At 40.4% G+C, this 17,789-nt stretch overlaps 1 protein-coding gene across 4 annotated transcripts in view; it reads left to right on the forward strand.

Annotated features, from left to right (window-relative positions):
• prrg4 (proline rich Gla (G-carboxyglutamic acid) 4 (transmembrane)) overlaps nt 1-17,789 on the forward strand; it is a 40,502-nt gene that overhangs the window by 12,897 nt on the left and 9,816 nt on the right. For all 4 annotated transcript variants that reach the window (XM_078549449.1, XM_078549448.1, XM_078549450.1 and 1 more), the window contains exon 5: nt 7,995-8,121. In XM_078549449.1, the coding sequence (XP_078405575.1) occupies nt 7,995-8,121 (127 nt within the window). The remainder of the gene's footprint in view (nt 1-7,994; nt 8,122-17,789) is intronic.

Below are 17,789 nucleotides of genomic sequence, written 5' to 3' on the forward strand. Positions count from 1 at the left end.
CCTCCAGGCCGGTGGTATTAGCAGACTGTAAAAACACACTTATGTGAATAATGCTTTTAGTTTTAGTCTCACTTGGAAACCAAATTTTCTACCAATATTAACAGAACAGAGAGGAAGCTGAAATCTAAATATTAAAGAATAATGACTAAGTAACTGATAACTTACTCAATAACAGTTTAAATGGGGGCAAAATGCGGGCACTCCCAAGCGCTTGGTCCACCTGGGGAGTTGCTCCAACATTAATAAGAAGGCCCCTCCAAGAACAGGTACCTGGTGGCCCTTTACACCAGGCCTCCAACTGCAAGAATGCTGCACAACCGGGGTAAAGTACCCCAGGATTGGGGGGGATTGGAGAGCGACAAGGCGAATTCCTCACCTTAGCCATTGCCATCGGCAGCCTGTAAGCGGGAGAGGACAAGCTGAAAGTCTCCTGGGGACCAGCCAGAATTGAGTGGAGGAGCAGCGAGCATGGGAGAGACAGAGCTGCCCTTCCAATCTGATTCTGTGTCTCCCACACTTGCTGTTCCAGCTCCTCCAGTCATGGATTCCCTGTCTCGCAATTTTGCAGCTGGTCCTCTAAACAAAATTCTGTATCTGGAGGAGCAACAAAAGCTAGACAAAGGGAATATTTGATTGGAGGAGCTGGAACAGCAAGTGTTGGGGAGACAGAATCTGGAATTGGAAGAGCAGCTCTGTCTCTCCTGCATTTGCTCCTCCAATCACAACTCTGCAGTCAGTTCCGGCTCTCAGCAACTGTTGCTTTAACTGACTATTAATTTTTTTTGTAAACAAAGCTCTGATAGTTGCACAGAGCAGTAAAGACCTTTTGACAGCTTTGTGGTTGACATGTTTTTTAAAAAAAAATCAGAATTGTCAGTTTCGCTGACAGTTGCTGTGAGCAGGAATTGCTGCTTCTGACCTTTGGGCAGCTTTGTGGTTTTCCGGTGGGCTTTTTAAAAAAAAAGCTGAACTGACTTTTTAAAACCACGAAGCTGGCCAAGAGATCAGAAGCAGCAGTTCCCAATCGCACCAACTCAGTGAAACTGACGATTACGATTTTTTTAAAAAGCTTGGCTTTTGAATCTGCAGGTCAGAAAGGAAGATGCCAGTGGCAGATTACCGAAACCCCAATGTCAGAAATCTGTCATTTGGTGTAAATTTCTCACCCCTGACATCTGTAATTTTGTAAATAGTTCATTCAGTTTTTTGCCTACTGGCCCTGCTTTCATACAATGCATTCCAGATCATCATAACTTGCTGCATTTTTTTAAAAAAAAAACAAAATTCAAAAAAAAAAGTCTTTTCATTCCCCTCTAGCTTTTTGTGAAAATTTCTTAAATCTGTCCTCTGGTTTTCAATCCTCTGTCAGTGGAAACATTTTCTCACTATTTGCCTCCATCTTCACTAAAGAAGAGGATACTGCCAATATAGCAGTAGTGATATCGAATAGGGTAAAACTAGATAAAGAGGGGGTATTTCAAAGTTTGCAAGTCCTCATAATTTAAGTGCAAAACGTTTTAGTTGACGGGCAATATGATCGGCGCAGGCTTGGAGGGCCAAAGGGCCTGTTCCTGTGCTGTACTTTTCTTTGTTCTTATTGAAAATTTGCCTGGTCTAGATCGGGTGCATTCTAGGTTGCTGAGGGAAGTAAGAATAGGAATTGCAGAGGCTCTGGCCATAATCTTGCAATCCTCCTTGGATACGGGAGTGGTGCCAGAGGATTGCAAATGTAATACCCCTTTTCAATAAGTAGAGAGAGATAAACCTGGCAACTGCAGACTAGTCAGCCTAATGTTAGTGGTGGAGAAACCTTTAGAGACAGTATTTCAAGATAAAATAAACTGGCATTTGGAAAAGTATGGGCAAATGTATGAAAGTCCAGGATTTGTTAAAGGTCAACTTCTTTTTGAAGTAACAGATTTGATGAGGATAGTGTGATTAATGCATAAATGGAGAAGTGTGAAGTGATACGTTTTTGGTTGAAGAATGAGAAGAAGCAATATAAACTAACTTGTACAATTTTAAAGGAGGTACAGAAACAGAAACTTGGGGTTTCTGTGAACGTTTTTTTTGAAGATGGCAGGGCAAGTTGAGAAGGCCGTTAAAAAGGCATGTGGAATGCTTGGCTTCAGAGTTCACAAAAGCAAGGAAGCCTATGATAAAGCTTTATAGATCACTGGTTAGGCTTCAGCTGGAGTACTGTGTCCAATTTTGAGCACCATATTTTAGGAAGGATGTCAAAGCCTTGGAGAGGGTGGGAAGGATATTTACTAGAATGCTACCAGGGATGAAGGCCTTCAGTTACGTTGGAAGACTGGAGAAGCTGGGATTGTTCTCCTCAGAGCTGAGAAGGTTAAGATGAGATTTGTTGGAGATGTTTAAAATCATGAACTGTTTAGATAGAGTAAATGAGGTGAAACTGTTTCCAATGGCAAAGCTGTCAATAACTAGAGGAAACTGATTTAAGGTGATTGACAGACGAACTGGAGGAGAAATGAGGAAATTTAGAGTTGTGATCTGGAATGCATTGTCTGAAAGGGGACGGAAATAGATTCAATAGCAATTTTCAAAAGAGAATTGAATAAGGGAAGGAAATTACAGGGCTCTAGGGAAACATCAGAGGAATGGGATTAATTGAACAGCTCTACCAAAGAGCCGATGCAAGCAAATGTGCCAAAAAGTCGTCTCCTGTGATTCTATCTCTCTATCAAAATCCTTCAGAATTTCGAGCAATGAAATGTTATATTGATGTAGCCTTCCCAAATTGCAGAATTATTTGTAAATGATGACCTTATGATAAAATATTGTTTACAAAATTACAGCATCTCTTGCTGATTATATGAAAAGAACAACAAAGAAAGGGAGTCTTTTAGGTTCAACAGTGCTTACTTCATCCACTTCACAGTGCAACTTGGTGCACCACTTTCTCCTACATCTAGTATTGTTAGCTTCTTCAATGCAACCACAAGGGAGTGTCAGACTATTGGCGATGCCATCTTTCTGATGAGATGTCAGGTGGACACAGAAGCCAGTATTCCAAGAACAGGGGACATAGGCAACCTGCGTACAGCACCCCCACCCACTGTGCTCTGGCCACAATTTGTCCCTCAATGAACATCACTTTAAAAAAGGTATCTTTTTGTGGTCATTATCTCTTTGGTAGGTTCTTGCTGTATGCAAATTAGCTGCCACATTTCCCTATATTATGACAGTGACTACATGTCCAAAATACATGCAAAATGTCAGCTGTGAAGTACTTTGGGATGTCCTGAGGAAGTTGAAAGACATTGCAGAGATGCAAATTTGTTTGTTTGCTTATTATTTCTTAAGGTTAGCTGAAACACCGGAGGGAAAATATGGCCAATTTCAGGAAAATCTCTGGGGCAATTCCTCCTCGATTTTCTAAAACAAGCAAGTGCCAGGGGACAGTAGTCATGCTTGATATGTTACTAGGTCAACTTAACCATCCTCTACCCTGATATACTGCGATCTCCTCCACTCAGGAACTTGTCAAGTCCCTGCTTAACACATTGCGGTGTACTCTTACTTACGAGAGGTTTTTGCAGTGAGATCGAGGTGAAAGAGTTACACAGAATGTCACAAATTTTATTGAGCTGGGGGAAGGAGAGTTTACAAAGATGGTGGAACCATGGCAGAAGAATAACGGATAAAAAACTGGAAAAGCTCAGCTGCTGATGTTGCAATAGGAGGTAACTCAAACTAAGTGCTTCTTAGGCAGTCCCTTGGGATCAAGGATGACTTGCTTCCACTCCGGTTTGATCAGTTCAATGTGTTTGGTGCCTTCCCAAATGAGCCTTCTCTGTTTTGGTCGGTCACAAGCCAAAGTCTCTTATGAGTTTGACCTTTTCAAGGATGCTTTGAGGACATCACTGAAGCATTTATGCTAACTTCAACAAACTGCATACATATGCAAAGTGGCATATAATTGATCACCAAGTTTAGCCAGATAGACATCTATTAAGCAATTATTTTGCTTTCTCTTACCAATTTTCTCTTTTCCTCTCCTGCATCAAGACATTGACTCCTTGATAGCTCTGACCCCACAGAGACCTTTCATGTGCGAACTTGGTCAGTGAGTGTTAAAAGCCATAAACAAGTTTGACATCCTGACTTGAGATCAGCTAACTCATGTGCATTCCACTGCTAAATCTTGGAGGCACTCTGGTGTGTTGCTGCTTGCTGGGTAAATGTGTTGAGTATCAGGAGGACCTCATCAGTTAACAGTTTTGTGTTTTGAATCTGTACTGATTTTAACTTTTTTTTAACTCGTTTATGAGATATGGCAAGGCCAGCATTTGTTGCCCATTCCTAATTGTCCTAGAGAAGTTTGTTAATGCATTTGACCTTACTAAATACTGATTTATACAGGCCTTTTATTTTAATTTGAGCTAATAATTTGAATTCAGGAATATGACAATTTAATGTTTTTTTTAACAAAGGAAGTAATTTGAATTAAATAACATTTTTGAGTTTTGATATAGATTGCAAATAGAGCATACTGCACAAACCCACAATCTCCAATATCTGGAAGGGCAAGGGCAGCAGGTGTGTGGGGACACCATTATCTCCAAATAACTCACTTATTGGACTTTGGACACCATCCTAGACATTTCTTTATCATCAATGGGTCAAAATCTTGGAACGTTCTACTCAACAGCACCTTGAGAGTACCTTCACCACATGTACAGCAGCGGTTCAAAAAGGCAGCTCAATGCCACTTTCCCAAGGGCAACTAGAGATGGGCAATAAATGTTGGCTTTGCCAGTAATGCCTATTTCACCTGATTTTTTTTTTAAAGTGCCATGCGTTATGCTTTCAGTACTGCATTGGTCTAATGGACCAAGATATTGACGTCTTTTTCCTCCCTGCAAGAATAAAAGTATCACAACATGTATTAACCACTGGAGCATACCAAGAGAGGAGTTCAAATCACTTGTTACAACCCCAGCTGATGTTCTCATCTCTAAACATCTCATTCTTTTGGTTCTCCAAATTATATCAGAGTTCAGGAGTCTCATTGCTCTTTCCACGACAAAGTTCTAACAGCTCTACAGTCTTGATTTTTAATTCTGCATTCAACCAACTGTTCAGATTCACTGGCAATTCCTTTTCCTGTTCAAGGCATTTTTCACAATATGTCATAGAGACTATTGATGCTTGAAGTTCATCAGGTTTTAACTGAAGATTTACCTTTGTTGACTTTGCTTCTACAAGTTTATCATTTATACATGTTAAGTCCTCATTCAAGTGTTCTACTTCCTGTGACTGGTGCTGAAGTGTTCTCAGCAATTCTTGTTTTTCATTAGCAAACTCATCTTTCATGCGTGAAAGTTGGTTTTCCAGACTAATCAGTTTTTCCTTCAAGCGCTTGTTATTGGCAATAAGCTTCTTGTGTTTTGTCACAGTAATTTTTTGGAGTTTGGTAAGATCAGCATGATCAATACCATGTTACTGTCTCCGCTAACCAAATCATTACCCAGAATAAAATCTACCCGTTCAATCGGTAACCTAGGAACCATTCCTACCGTAACAATTCCATTTACTAAGTCACTTTGTAAATTAACTCTGCACAAAGGAACAGGTTTATAAATTCCATGAATGTCTTCTATTAATACCTTTTCCTTCATCAAACTATCTGGGACACAAATTTCATCATCAGCCACCATCAATGACTGATGCCCCAATATCTCTCAAAATTTTAATTTGTTTACTTATTTTGTTAGAGGATTAAGGGAACACTTCTCCCTTCGAGACAAAACATCCAGAATCTACAGTAGACTGTAGTCAAAGAAGAATTCTCTGGACTATCCTGAGCTATATCCCTCTTCCTAGGAGGTTCTGAGGGAACATGTTTCACTTGTACCACTGCTATGGTTTTAAAACCCATTTCCTTTCCTGGTACAACCTTTTCTGAAGATTCCTTAAACCAGTGACAGTAATAAGAACACTTATCGTTCAGCTTCCAACAATGGGCTTTGAGATGCCCTGTCTATGGCAATACAAGTACACCCAGTTTATTTTCACCCCTTTTATTCTCGACACTATATTTTTTTTCTTGACTGGAACATCATCCGCCTTCTCCATAAAGCTAGGCTCTTTCCTGTTCCTCCATTTTCCCTGTTGATTCCCATATAATCATTTCCCCACATGTAACTGTCTGTGTGAGATATCATAGGTATCTGCTGAAATTGTTGCTGCTCGGATCCTTGATACTTGTCACTCATCTAAATACATCTTAAAAGTTACTGGAATGCTGTTTCGGAATTCTTCTATAATCATGATTTCCCTCACGTTCTCAATTTTTCTCTAACTTCAGTGATCGAAACCATTGATCTCACAGCATTTCTTTTTCCTTATCAAATTCTCCAAATGTCTGATCAGGTTTCTTTCTTATGTTCCTAAACTTTAATTGATAAGCTTCAGGGACAGGCTCATAAGCATTAAGTATTTCCCTTTTAACCACTTCATGATCTGCAGATTGCTCTTCTGACAGACTAGTGTACCTGCCGGGACACTTTGTAACCTTAAGGTCCAAGCATCTTTTGGCCACTTCAACTTCACAGTTATCTTTTTAAATGAGGTGAAATAACTTTCAACTCCATCCTCTAAATTTAGGCACTAAATGAAGATTTTTAGTTAAATCAAAATCCTCAGTGGAATCAGAATCATCCTCTGAACCACTTTCTTCTTTTATTCTAAGCTTTTCTCTAGCCAAGTAATGTTGTCTGATTTCTTTGTCTTTGAAACTCAAGCTTTTACATTTCCATTTCTTTCTTTTTTTCCCTCTTTTGCCAGTTCAAGCTTCTGCTTTTCTATCTCAAGCTGCTTCATTTGCAACTGAATCTTGGCTAACTATGATGTGGCTGGTAAGGTCAGCATTTGTTGCTCATCACTAATTGCCCTTGAACTGACCCTGCCAGGTCATTTCAAAGGGCAGTTAAGAGTCAACCACATTGCTGTGGGTCAGGAGTCACATGTAGGCCATGGCAGATTACCTTCCCTAAAGGATATTGATGAACCAGATGGGTTTTTACGACAATTGATGGTTTCATGGTCAACATAATGAGGCTAGCTTTATATTCCAGATTTATTAACTGAATTTGAACCCATGTCCCCAGAGCATTAGCCTGGGTCTCTGGATTACTAGTCCAGCGACATTACCATTATGCCACCGACTCGGCACTCTAGCTGTGATACATCATTTTCAGGTTTCTCTCCGTTTAATTCTAAATGCTAGGTAATTACTTTAAACTTTTTCATCCTTATGAAATCCTGCTTTTATTTCTACATTCAATTTAACTGCTAACACACAATTTAGTCTTAGTCAAGGATTTCAAATAATCCACCTTTACATTTTCAATTCCCAGAGAAGTCTTAGCAACAGTCAAAGCCATTTTTGAGTTCCAATCAGTGTAATCTACTTCACAATAAATCTGTTCCTATGCTCAGTACTTCCACGTATTTGTTTCTTTAAGGATTCACAGATCCCACCAAAAATAAATGATTTTTGATCCCGGGCAAGCCCCCACTTTGTTACGATCCCAGCTGATGTTACTACTGGACAAGTCAGACCCCCAGAGTGAAACCTGGCTTGAAAGATCCTAACTGTTTTTTAGAAACAGTGGAGGTAAGTTGCTGAACAAATTCACAGAGTCTGCTGATGAACTTTTAACAAAGAATAAAACATTTATTAAACAAGAAAAACGAACGATGATATACCAGACAAAAAGGTAGGAAATATTTCAATTCAAACACAAGAAATTGATTCAAATATTCAGTTCCTTCACCCCAGCTGTCTCTCTACAGGCACATAAAAATTCTGATTTAAACTTAAGTTAAGTTTTATTTATTTTTTTTTGTTTCATTACACACTCAATGGTGATGTTGTATAGTCGCTTTGAAAAATAGAGAGAAAATATGAAATAAGACTTGTTATTGCTAATATTGCCCATCTACCGCTCATTTTCTTTCAGGCATTACAACTGATATAACTACAATTCTGACAGCGTTCTTTGGCACTGTGTTATTTTTAATTCTATTGGTGTTCTTTGTCTGGTATTACTGCAAGCAGCGGAGATACAAAGATCGAAGTAGTACGAGGTAAGTTTCACACGTTACATTATTCTTTTAACTTTTGTATACACGTGCAATGTCTATTTGAAAACCAAAAAGGGAAAAGTTTTTGATTTTATGACCGTCTTGGCATGTTTGTGATACACATGTGTTTTAGAACTGTACAAACATCAGCAAGTTGAACTGTTTCAGTGGGTGAGCCCATGCACAAGTTTGTATGAAATCTGAAACATTAGTGCTGAGATAAAACAATGATGGCCAAGACTGTGCCTTTAATCCTGAACTATCCAGCTTTTCCATACTTGGAAGCCGCAACTTCCTTCTCAAAGCAAAATATTAGTATGTAGAAGGAAAATCTAACAATAACCTATGGACAGTCATCATGCTAAAGTGACCTATTTCTGTGCTCAATATTCTATGATAAGAATACCGAACCTCTGATGTGCTCCACTAGATGTGAAATTTACATGGCTGGTATGTTTGAGTTTCTGATCAATGGTGACCCTCAGGTTGTTGAATGTGGGGGATTCTGTGATGGTAATGCCATGAAGTATCAAAGGGAAGAGGTTAGACTTTTTGGCAATGGTCATTGCCTGCCACGTGTGTGGCATGAATGTTGTTTTTCATTTATCAGCCCAAGCCTGGATGTTGTAACCACCAGCAGCTTTAGCATTATTTAGACTGCAGAGAAGGAGTCAATGACCAAATTTTTAGATATGACTTTGAAATCTAAATCAGATCGAAAGACTTAGAAACACTCCAGCCAGCTGAGGTTTTTTTTTGATCTCCTTCTTTAAGGAGGAAAATCCTTGCATTGGAGGCAGTTCAGAGAAAGTTCACCTATGTTGATTCCTGGGATGAAGGGCTTTGTCTAGGGTGGGCTTAAACTCTGGAGTTTAGAAGAATGAGAAGTAATCTTATTGAAACATACTAGATTTTGAGGGAGCTTGACAGGGTAGATACTGAGAGAATGTTTCCTCTTGTGAGGGAACTTAGAACTGGGGGTATTGCTTCAGGATAAGGGGTGACCCATTTTGGACAGAGATTAGGAGGAATTTTTTTGAGGGTTGTAAATCTGCTCTTCCTAATGTTCTTAAGAGATTGTAAACAGAAAATGCTGGAAATGCATGGTAGGGTGGGCAGCATCTGTAAAGAGGAGAAGACTAGTTAACTCTTACTTTGGCTCTGATGAAGCTCACATCTGAAAAGATAAAGAATTTTTAAAAAAGATAGGGAAAGAAGGACGAGCAGAGAAACAACAAGATCATTAACCCGCTGAGGCTTGTGATTTCACCCCTGTTTGACCAGTAGGTGGTGCCTGTGCCCCATCCACCTTGGGAGTTGTGAGCTTTTTCTTTGGAGTTTGCCGGACAACAGAAGCAGGACTGAATACAGCATCTTCATTCACGATTCAGCAACTGAAAATTACTCAATCGCAGATTATCCATGATTAATTGCCTGAATTTATGAGGGCAACTGTGGCATATTTCCAGCATGGATTTCTTAAGGGAAAATCATGTTTAACTAACTTGCTGGAGTTTTTCAAAGAGGTAACAGGGAGGGCTGATGTGGGCAATTCTGTTGATGTGGTGTACATGGACTTCCAAAGGGCATTTGATACAGTTTCGCACAACAGTCTTGAGAAAAGCTATAGCTCATGGAATAAAAGGGACAGTAGCAACATGGATACAAAATTGGCTGAGTGTCAGTGAACAGAGTAATGGTAAATGGATGTTTTTCAAGCGGAGGAAGGTTTGTAGTGGAGTTTCCTAGGGTCGGCATTGGAACCCTTGCTTTTCCTGATATATATTAATGATCTAGACCTTGGTGTACATGAAACAATTTCAAAATTTGCAGACAATACAAAACTTGGAAGCATTGTAAACTGTGAGGAGAACAGTATAAAACTTCAAAAGGACATAGACAAATTGGTTGAATGGGCGGATAAGTGGCAGATGAAGTTCAATGCGGAGAAATGTGAGGTGATATATTTTGGTCGGAAGAACATGGAGAGACAATATACAATAAAGGGTACAATACTAAAAGGGGTGCAGGAGCAGAGGGACCTGGGTGTACATGTGCATTAGTCATTAAAGGTGGCAGGACAGGTCGAGAGAGCAGTTAATAAAACATACAGTATCTTAGGAGCTCTTGACTGTCTCTTCAAGGGGATCATCGGAAGAGACAGGCCTCTCCACCACATCAAGATGGCAAACCATGGATAAGAACCATGCCTTAAATCCAGGGGTCAAGCAAGGCTGTGTGATAACTCCCGTACTTTTTACAATCTACTGGATAGTGGCTATTCACCTCACCAAAGATCAACTGCACTCTAGTGTCAGTACTAAATGCCATCTAGGTGAAAAATTCTTTGGCTTCTGTTTCCTCTGTGTTAAAACTAAACACCATGGATATATATGATCTATAGTTTGTGGATGACTACAATGTCGTTGCCCGCCTGGCACCAGATTTGCAAGCCGCCCTCTATCTCTTCAATTCCGTATACAAGAAACTCGGCCTGTCATTGAATGTTGCCAAAACAAAATTTGTATCAACCTACACCTAGTCAGCCAAATATTCCAGTCCCCTTATGCGTTGAAGGAGAGACTATGGAATATGTTGAGCATTTCCAATACCTTGGCAGCCATCTCTCCCAAAAGGTCACCGTGGATGAGGAGATTCAACACTGGATCAGCTGTGGCAGCTCAGCCTTCTACAAACTACAGCTGCAAGTGTTTGACAACAAAGACCTCCAAGTCAACAAAAGTCCTAGTGTACAGAGTAGTCATGCTCCTATACTGCAGTGAGACTTGCATTAGTGACACGGGAGAGTCAGAAAACTTTATCAGCAATGCCTCCGCTGCATCCTCTGGATTCGATGGTAGGACCATCGAACAAATGCTAGTGTCCTTGAAGCCAGCTCCACAAGCATTCAGGCAAAACTCTTAAAATCTGCTTCGATGGGCTGGACACTGTATCTGGATGGCTGAAAATAGTCTCCCCCTCCAGGTCCTGTTTTCTCAACTCTCAAATAGCCAACATTCCATGGGAGGATAAAGAAGACGCTTCAAAGACACTCTGAAGCTCTCCTCGAAATGTGGCAGTATTAACACTAATGACTGGAGAAGCTTGCTACTAATCGTTAAGAATAGCGACAACTTGTCCATCAAGCTGCATCATATGTCCCACACCTTAATGATGAGGCAGAGCAGCAGCAGAGGAAAGGAAGTAAATCCAACACCTCCAGATCCCACTACCTCATGAGACATCCTGCCCAATGTGCACAAAGATCTGTAGGTTGAGAATTGGCCTGCTCAGTGATGAAAAGAACCATAGTAGAAACTTGCAACCCCAAGTAAGTGTCATCCTCAAATCGAGGGACAGCCAACAATGAACTAGGAGACTCTCAATCTTGGGTCCTGGGGAAAAACAAATCTGGGACTTTTTCTCTTCTCTTTGTTTCTCCAACTCTAGGTGAAGATGGAGCTTTGTACTGTATTTCCTGTTCCAGTGTCTTATCCAAGCAGCTGTCTGCAGCTGAGCAGCCTGTATTGGCGGCGATTTCAACTAGTGGGATCACAATGTACAACTGGAATCTCTTGAAGAAATTTTAAATGCTGGAAGATTGAAAAAGCAACATTGACTTATTGAAAAGCACTAGAAACAAAGGCCCAGAAGGAGATAGCCGGAGAAAAGCTCCAAAGTAGAAGACAGAAATAAAACTCCATACTGCCGCAGAAGACTTCACTGACTCTCATGGAAGTCCAGTTTCAATCCCAGAGAGTGCAGAGTCAGAAGACCTAGCATGAGTGAGCTAAAGGAAAAACTTCATTTCTTGGCCAGAACAAGTTTTTAAAAGCTTTTAAGTCAGCAGCAGTCAGAATTACCAGTTTAAAATGCACCATGAAAAGCCCAAGTTGGCACCTGACATGTGGCTGAGCTCGCTCCAAATGAAAATATTTTAAAAATTAAATTTAAAAATCAGTATTTTAAACTCCAGCAATAGCTGGGAATTGACAGTTTCAAGACCTGAGAACTCTCCCTGTGGGGAAGACCCAGATCAAGGGAGTTGCTACTGAAAATCCTAAATGAAGGTTCAAGGCTGCCATTACTGCAGGAGCCCACCAAAACTGACAAGCATGGGAAACCTTGTTGAGAAGCGTACTGCAGTACCATCTTGGATTTCCTAACAGTATTTAAAGCTGTGCACGCATTTAAAACTTGATGACCATGGATCAAAAGTCACCACACCAGTTTGGATTCATGCAAGGACCAAACCTAATGCAAAATTGGGTGTCCTGGAGAAGAAAATTTTTAAATTATCGGTGTACATCAGGTCTAAGTAGAAAATCAGAGGAAGTCCAGATTAATGTTTTTATACTTGTTTGGTGAACTTGCTGTTGAAGTAATCCTAATGCAGTGCATTGATGAATCTTCAACCAGCTTTGATGGAATATTAAAAGCCTTTGACAAATACTTTAACCTTCACATTGTGGAGTGCACAGAGCTTAAAAAGAGGGCTAGAAATCCCCCAGTAAAGCTACTAAAGGGGAAACAATTCCCAAACAAACCGCGCAATGGCATCAGAGAGGCAGAGAATATTCCAGAAGTCTTAAAAGTAAATATTTTTGAAAATCTCGACACATTACCTGAACTGCAACAGCAGGTGACAGTACTGAGCAAGCCTGACTATGATTGAAGGCAAGGTAATGGAGTGTTCCAAACTGCAGGTGGATGAAGAAAAGATGGAAGCAAGATCATTAAATATAAATTTGGAGCTAAAGACCAAAGAACGAGAAGGAAAAGCACCAGATACCTCCAACTTACTGAGAACCATTGAGTCATTGAAAAATGAAATGGCTCAAATGAACATCAACAACCTAGAATGGCAAGAGAAAGTAGAAGTTCTCACAAGTGTGTGAACAGTCTTGGAAACAATTGGCAGAAGTGCAATCACAGAATGTAAGCTTGAAGGATAGCACAGAGGAATTATGCTCTGCTTAAAAAAAACTGATCAGTGTAGAGAACCAACTTTCATGTACAAAAGATGAGTTTGATGGGGAAAAAACGAGAACTGATGGGAACACGAATGTCACTCATAGGAAGTAGAACATTTGAAAGAGGACTTGAAACACCTAATGATAACCTTGTTGAAACAGATTCAACAAAGATGGATCTTCATTTAAAACTTAAACATCAAACGTCTAAAGTCTCTAGAAAGCATTGTGGAAAATGCATGGAGCAGGCGAATTAATTGCTGATGCATCTGAACAGTTTCTTGAATGCAGAATTAAAACTGATGAACAGAACCAAAAGTGATGAAATTCTTGAACTTCAATCCAGTCTGAACAACATGCAGGATGAGATGCGCAGTATGGAAAAGCAAATCAGACTTTGAAAGCAGATAAGGAAAATTCTACAAAACCAATTGAAGATCTAATGAATGAACTGAAAGAGTCGAAACAGCAGTCAGTAACCAGGGAAGAAAGATTTCAAAAGGAACTGAGTGCCCAGGTGAAGTTGTTAAACTTATGAGTTCCACAGCTACGAAGACAACTGAACTTACCCAGAGTAGTTGCTGAGCTGAATGGAAAGATTCATAAGCTCGAAAAACAACTGTAAAATAAGACCGTAATAGATTATTTGGGTAAAATGGTAAAACAAGTAGGAATGGAGATTCCATTTTTGAAATGTAAAAATCAATATGCATCACAGCGAACCGTACGTAGGAAGAAACAAAATGCGCACCACAGACAAGCTGAGAGTTAGTTCTACCCACAGGCAATGGGATAAACCAATGCCCTCAGAAACATCAGATGGGGCAATGACAAGGAACAGTTCAACACTAAAGAACAAAGAATTAAAAAAGAGAATTAAGAACAACCAGCCAAATGCCACAAGGACCACACCCAAAACAACCTCCTATTCAACAAGGTCTGCCTGGTACAACAGAGTCTACCACTCCTCCAGCTGTCATAAAAACAAGATCTGGAAGAATTATAAAGCCTCCAAACCGTGTGAACCTGTAAACACTGAGATTTGAGGGGGGGGAGAAGAAGTATTAGAAGTAATATAAATATGTTGGGTAAATATGAATACATTGTAAATATGTTGGATAAAGACATAGCGGAGGTGTAGTATAAGGGTCTGGCATAGCAAGGGTTAATGTGGAACTGGGTACAGTACCACCCTCACTGCTGTAAAGGAACACATGACCTGAGTCTAGAAGGCAATCTTGGGCTGGACAGAGATGTGTGTAGGGGAAAGCATGGAGACAACTCCTCGCTTAGACCTTATACTGTATATATGTATATCGTTATGAGTAATAAACACTTGTTAAACTATACAAGACTCAGAACCTCTTCGAGACCTACCAAACTACACACATCTTACAACAGTAGAGGACGCGAGTTTGGAAGGTGCTGTTGAAGGACCCTTTGTGAGCTGCTGCAACCTGCTCCTCTCTCTTAATCCTGAGTGGCTCTTCAACATTCCATTGACAGCTGAGTCGGCCTATTTGGTGGAGAGTGAAATGTACCTAAAATGTGTAGCCTGCTATAGCTGAAAAATTCCATGAGCTGCTTTATATCACACAAGTTACTTATAGTTTTCTTTTCAGTTACAAAATTTGTGCCCATCCAATTACTTCAGGGTATAACTCTCGGATAGGATATGAGGGAGGAAAACCCAGGTCAAAGATTTTGCTTGTATAGTGAGGTGTGTTATTGAGAGGAGGAGAGAGAAAGATCATTTTCTCCTTCATGCTCCCCCACACACCTTTCTCTCTCTGAGCTGTTTTACATCTTTGAACATGAACCATCTGTGTGAGCAGTTCAGAAGTTGGGCTCAGGGGCAGTACAGCTGATCAGCTTGGTCCTAGACACCTAGCCAAGGGCGATTCGTGCAGAAGAGCTGAATTTACAGTGTACAGCTTAAATAGTCTAATTGCTGAAGCGTTTTAGTTGATGACTTTATTGCCAAAGGTGGCAGCTTGTGGCTTTCTAACATCTAGGCTTGAAAACTGTCTCTGACCAACTTCCCTGTTTGTGTCATTAAGGGCTTTCCTGTTTTGACTGAGAGAGCCTGTGTACGTTTGTCCTACTTGTAGTTTGATGTGAAGTAATCTTCAGAATCTACCTTTTTTCTGTGGTTTATCACATTACGTACTTCTCTCATAAGATCATCCCTCAGATACCATTCTTTCGAGGCTGAAAGCCGAGTAACATCAGGAAGTCCCTCACTCATTTTTTTCCACTGAGGTACCTCAGTCAAGCTTTGAAGCTGAGCAGAAAAATAATGCTTCTCTCCATTATTTGATAGGGCAGACGTAGAAAAGATCTTTCCACTTGTGGATAAGACCAAATGTAGGGGCCATCAATATAATAGATCCAATAAGGTATTTGGGAGAAACTTCTTTACCCAGATTGTGGTTGGAATGTCACTCACTACCACATGAACTAGCTGAGACAGCTTGATACATTCAAGGGAAAGCTGGATTAATACATGACGGAGAAAGGAATAGAAGGAAATGTCGATAGGGTTAAATGAAGCAGGGTAGGAGGAGGCTCATGGGGAGCATAAACACTGATATGGACCAGTTGGGCTGAATGGCCTGTTTCTATGTAAGTCTTTGTACCAATATACCTTTCTATATTGCAAATTAGTTTAAGAATGGATCATTAGATTTGGTTTGTGTTTAGAATTTAAAAAAAAACATAATGGCCTGTAACATCCGAGCTCACCAGCGTTGGATATGGGGGGTACCCCAAAGATCCACTGGAGAATCCCTCTGGGAAGTTCCCAGGTAAGGGTCTGCGTGACAATTGCCCAGAAATGCACACTTCTTCTGGACAATTACGCCGTGCTGGGAACCATCCAAAAATGCAGTCTAAACCGCAAACTTTGGATGGTTCTGCCAGGGTTATACCAATAGTTACTCAAGAAAAGTTAGAAGAATTAAAACCCCTTCTAACTTCTGAATAACTATTGTAAAGATCCAGACTGACCCCACAGATTCCGCCTGACTTCTAACACCCCCCCCTTCCGATTTTCACCCCAACCCCCTGAACCTTCCACAACCCCCCACCCCTCCCCCCAATGGATTTCTGACCCCCACCCTCCCTGGACCTACAACTGACCTCTGCCTCAAACTCTGCCACCCCACCCAGACTTCTGAACCCCCCCTCCAGACTTCTGAATTCCTCCCCACCAAGCTACAATTCGCTGGGGCCTGCGAGGCGTCTTTCAACACAGTTCCAGTGAACGGAAGTGTCCACGTAATTTTCAAGGGCAGGTAAGCAGGTATTTGTTTCTTCTAATTTCTGCAGGCCAGCACTTTCCGACTCTAGTCGAAAGTTACGGCCCAATGTAAAATAAGCAGTGTGGTGGGACATTGAAGCTTGGTACAAGAAGAAGTTGTATTTATTTTGGGACTTAGCACATCCTTTGGAAGTCTCAAAAGTTGACTGGTTCCACTCTAGGTCTATTGTGTTTTGACTTTTCAATTTTGCTGAAGACATTGTATTGTAGGAGAGGAGGGTCTTATCAAAAACCCAGCTATTTTTCACAATGGTGGGGACAATTTTCCCTGTGCTGCTGTCCAGGAGTGTTGCTTGCCAGCTCTGAGTGCAGATTTGGAATCACCAGCGTGCCACCCCTACGGTCTTGCATTAAAATTGATGTGTTGTTGGGCCAGCTTTAGTACTTCAGATATATGAATCCTACTAAATATTGGCATTTTGTCCTTCTCTAATTGATGGTTTGCTGAATAATTTATCAGGGGAACTTTTTTATCTTTACGTCTTAAGTAAAAAAAAATTAAATCCTGTAAGCCATATTTTACCAGTTTAATGTCTGGGAACATTCTTTGAAGGTATTCATCTAGAACATCAGCATGTACAAACATAAGTACGGCCATGATCATCACTTGGCTTAAAGATCAGAGTTTCCATAGATTTTAGTATAAACTGTTGCCCTCTCACTTTCCTTCTTGCCTCTGACTTCCTGTGTATGCATCTCGCTGTCATGCATGCACTTATCTTGCACTTTTTCTTTTTCTCTTTCGTAGCTCTTTGTATTCTATTAGATCCTCTGTTAAGATTCTAGCTAAGCAAACCTGCCATACTCCTTTTTAAAACACAGTTTGATGGAAGGATGCACAGTCTGCAGCTGACAGCTGTTTCTCACAGGGGCAGGTGTTGAAACTAAAGTTATTAGCAAGATTTGAACACATTTCATCTAATAGAGAAAAATCTGCTGAGCCAGTAACAGATCATTTACAGATTAACAAATACTAAACCTTGGTTTGGTTCTTGCAGTATGTTATTTAAATCAGGTGATAATCTGTGAAAAGATTTTCTGCAGTGCAGCTTCTTCCGCACCCCCCAACCCCCTGCAGAGCTGACTGTGACTCACTGCTCTGCCCAACATATTCTATTTTACAAGGCCTGTTGAAGTCTGTTAGCTCTTACATTGTAAGCACAATGTGATCGAATACAAACTTGGTATGAAAATGTAACATAGATTTCAATATTAATATAATTGGACTTCTTGAGCTGCTGAATGACAAAGCAAATGGTTTCTGCCAGAATATTAGGGTCAAACCTGGACCTACATGTCTGTAATTCGGATACAGAAAATGAGAGAAATCCATGATTCTGGTCACATTGAGAAGTCAGTTGGTTTTTTCCCTCCAA

The sequence above is a fragment of the Cetorhinus maximus genome, chromosome 9 (assembly GCF_964194155.1).
Source record: "Cetorhinus maximus chromosome 9, sCetMax3.hap1.1, whole genome shotgun sequence".
Lineage (NCBI taxonomy): Eukaryota > Metazoa > Chordata > Chondrichthyes > Lamniformes > Cetorhinidae > Cetorhinus > Cetorhinus maximus.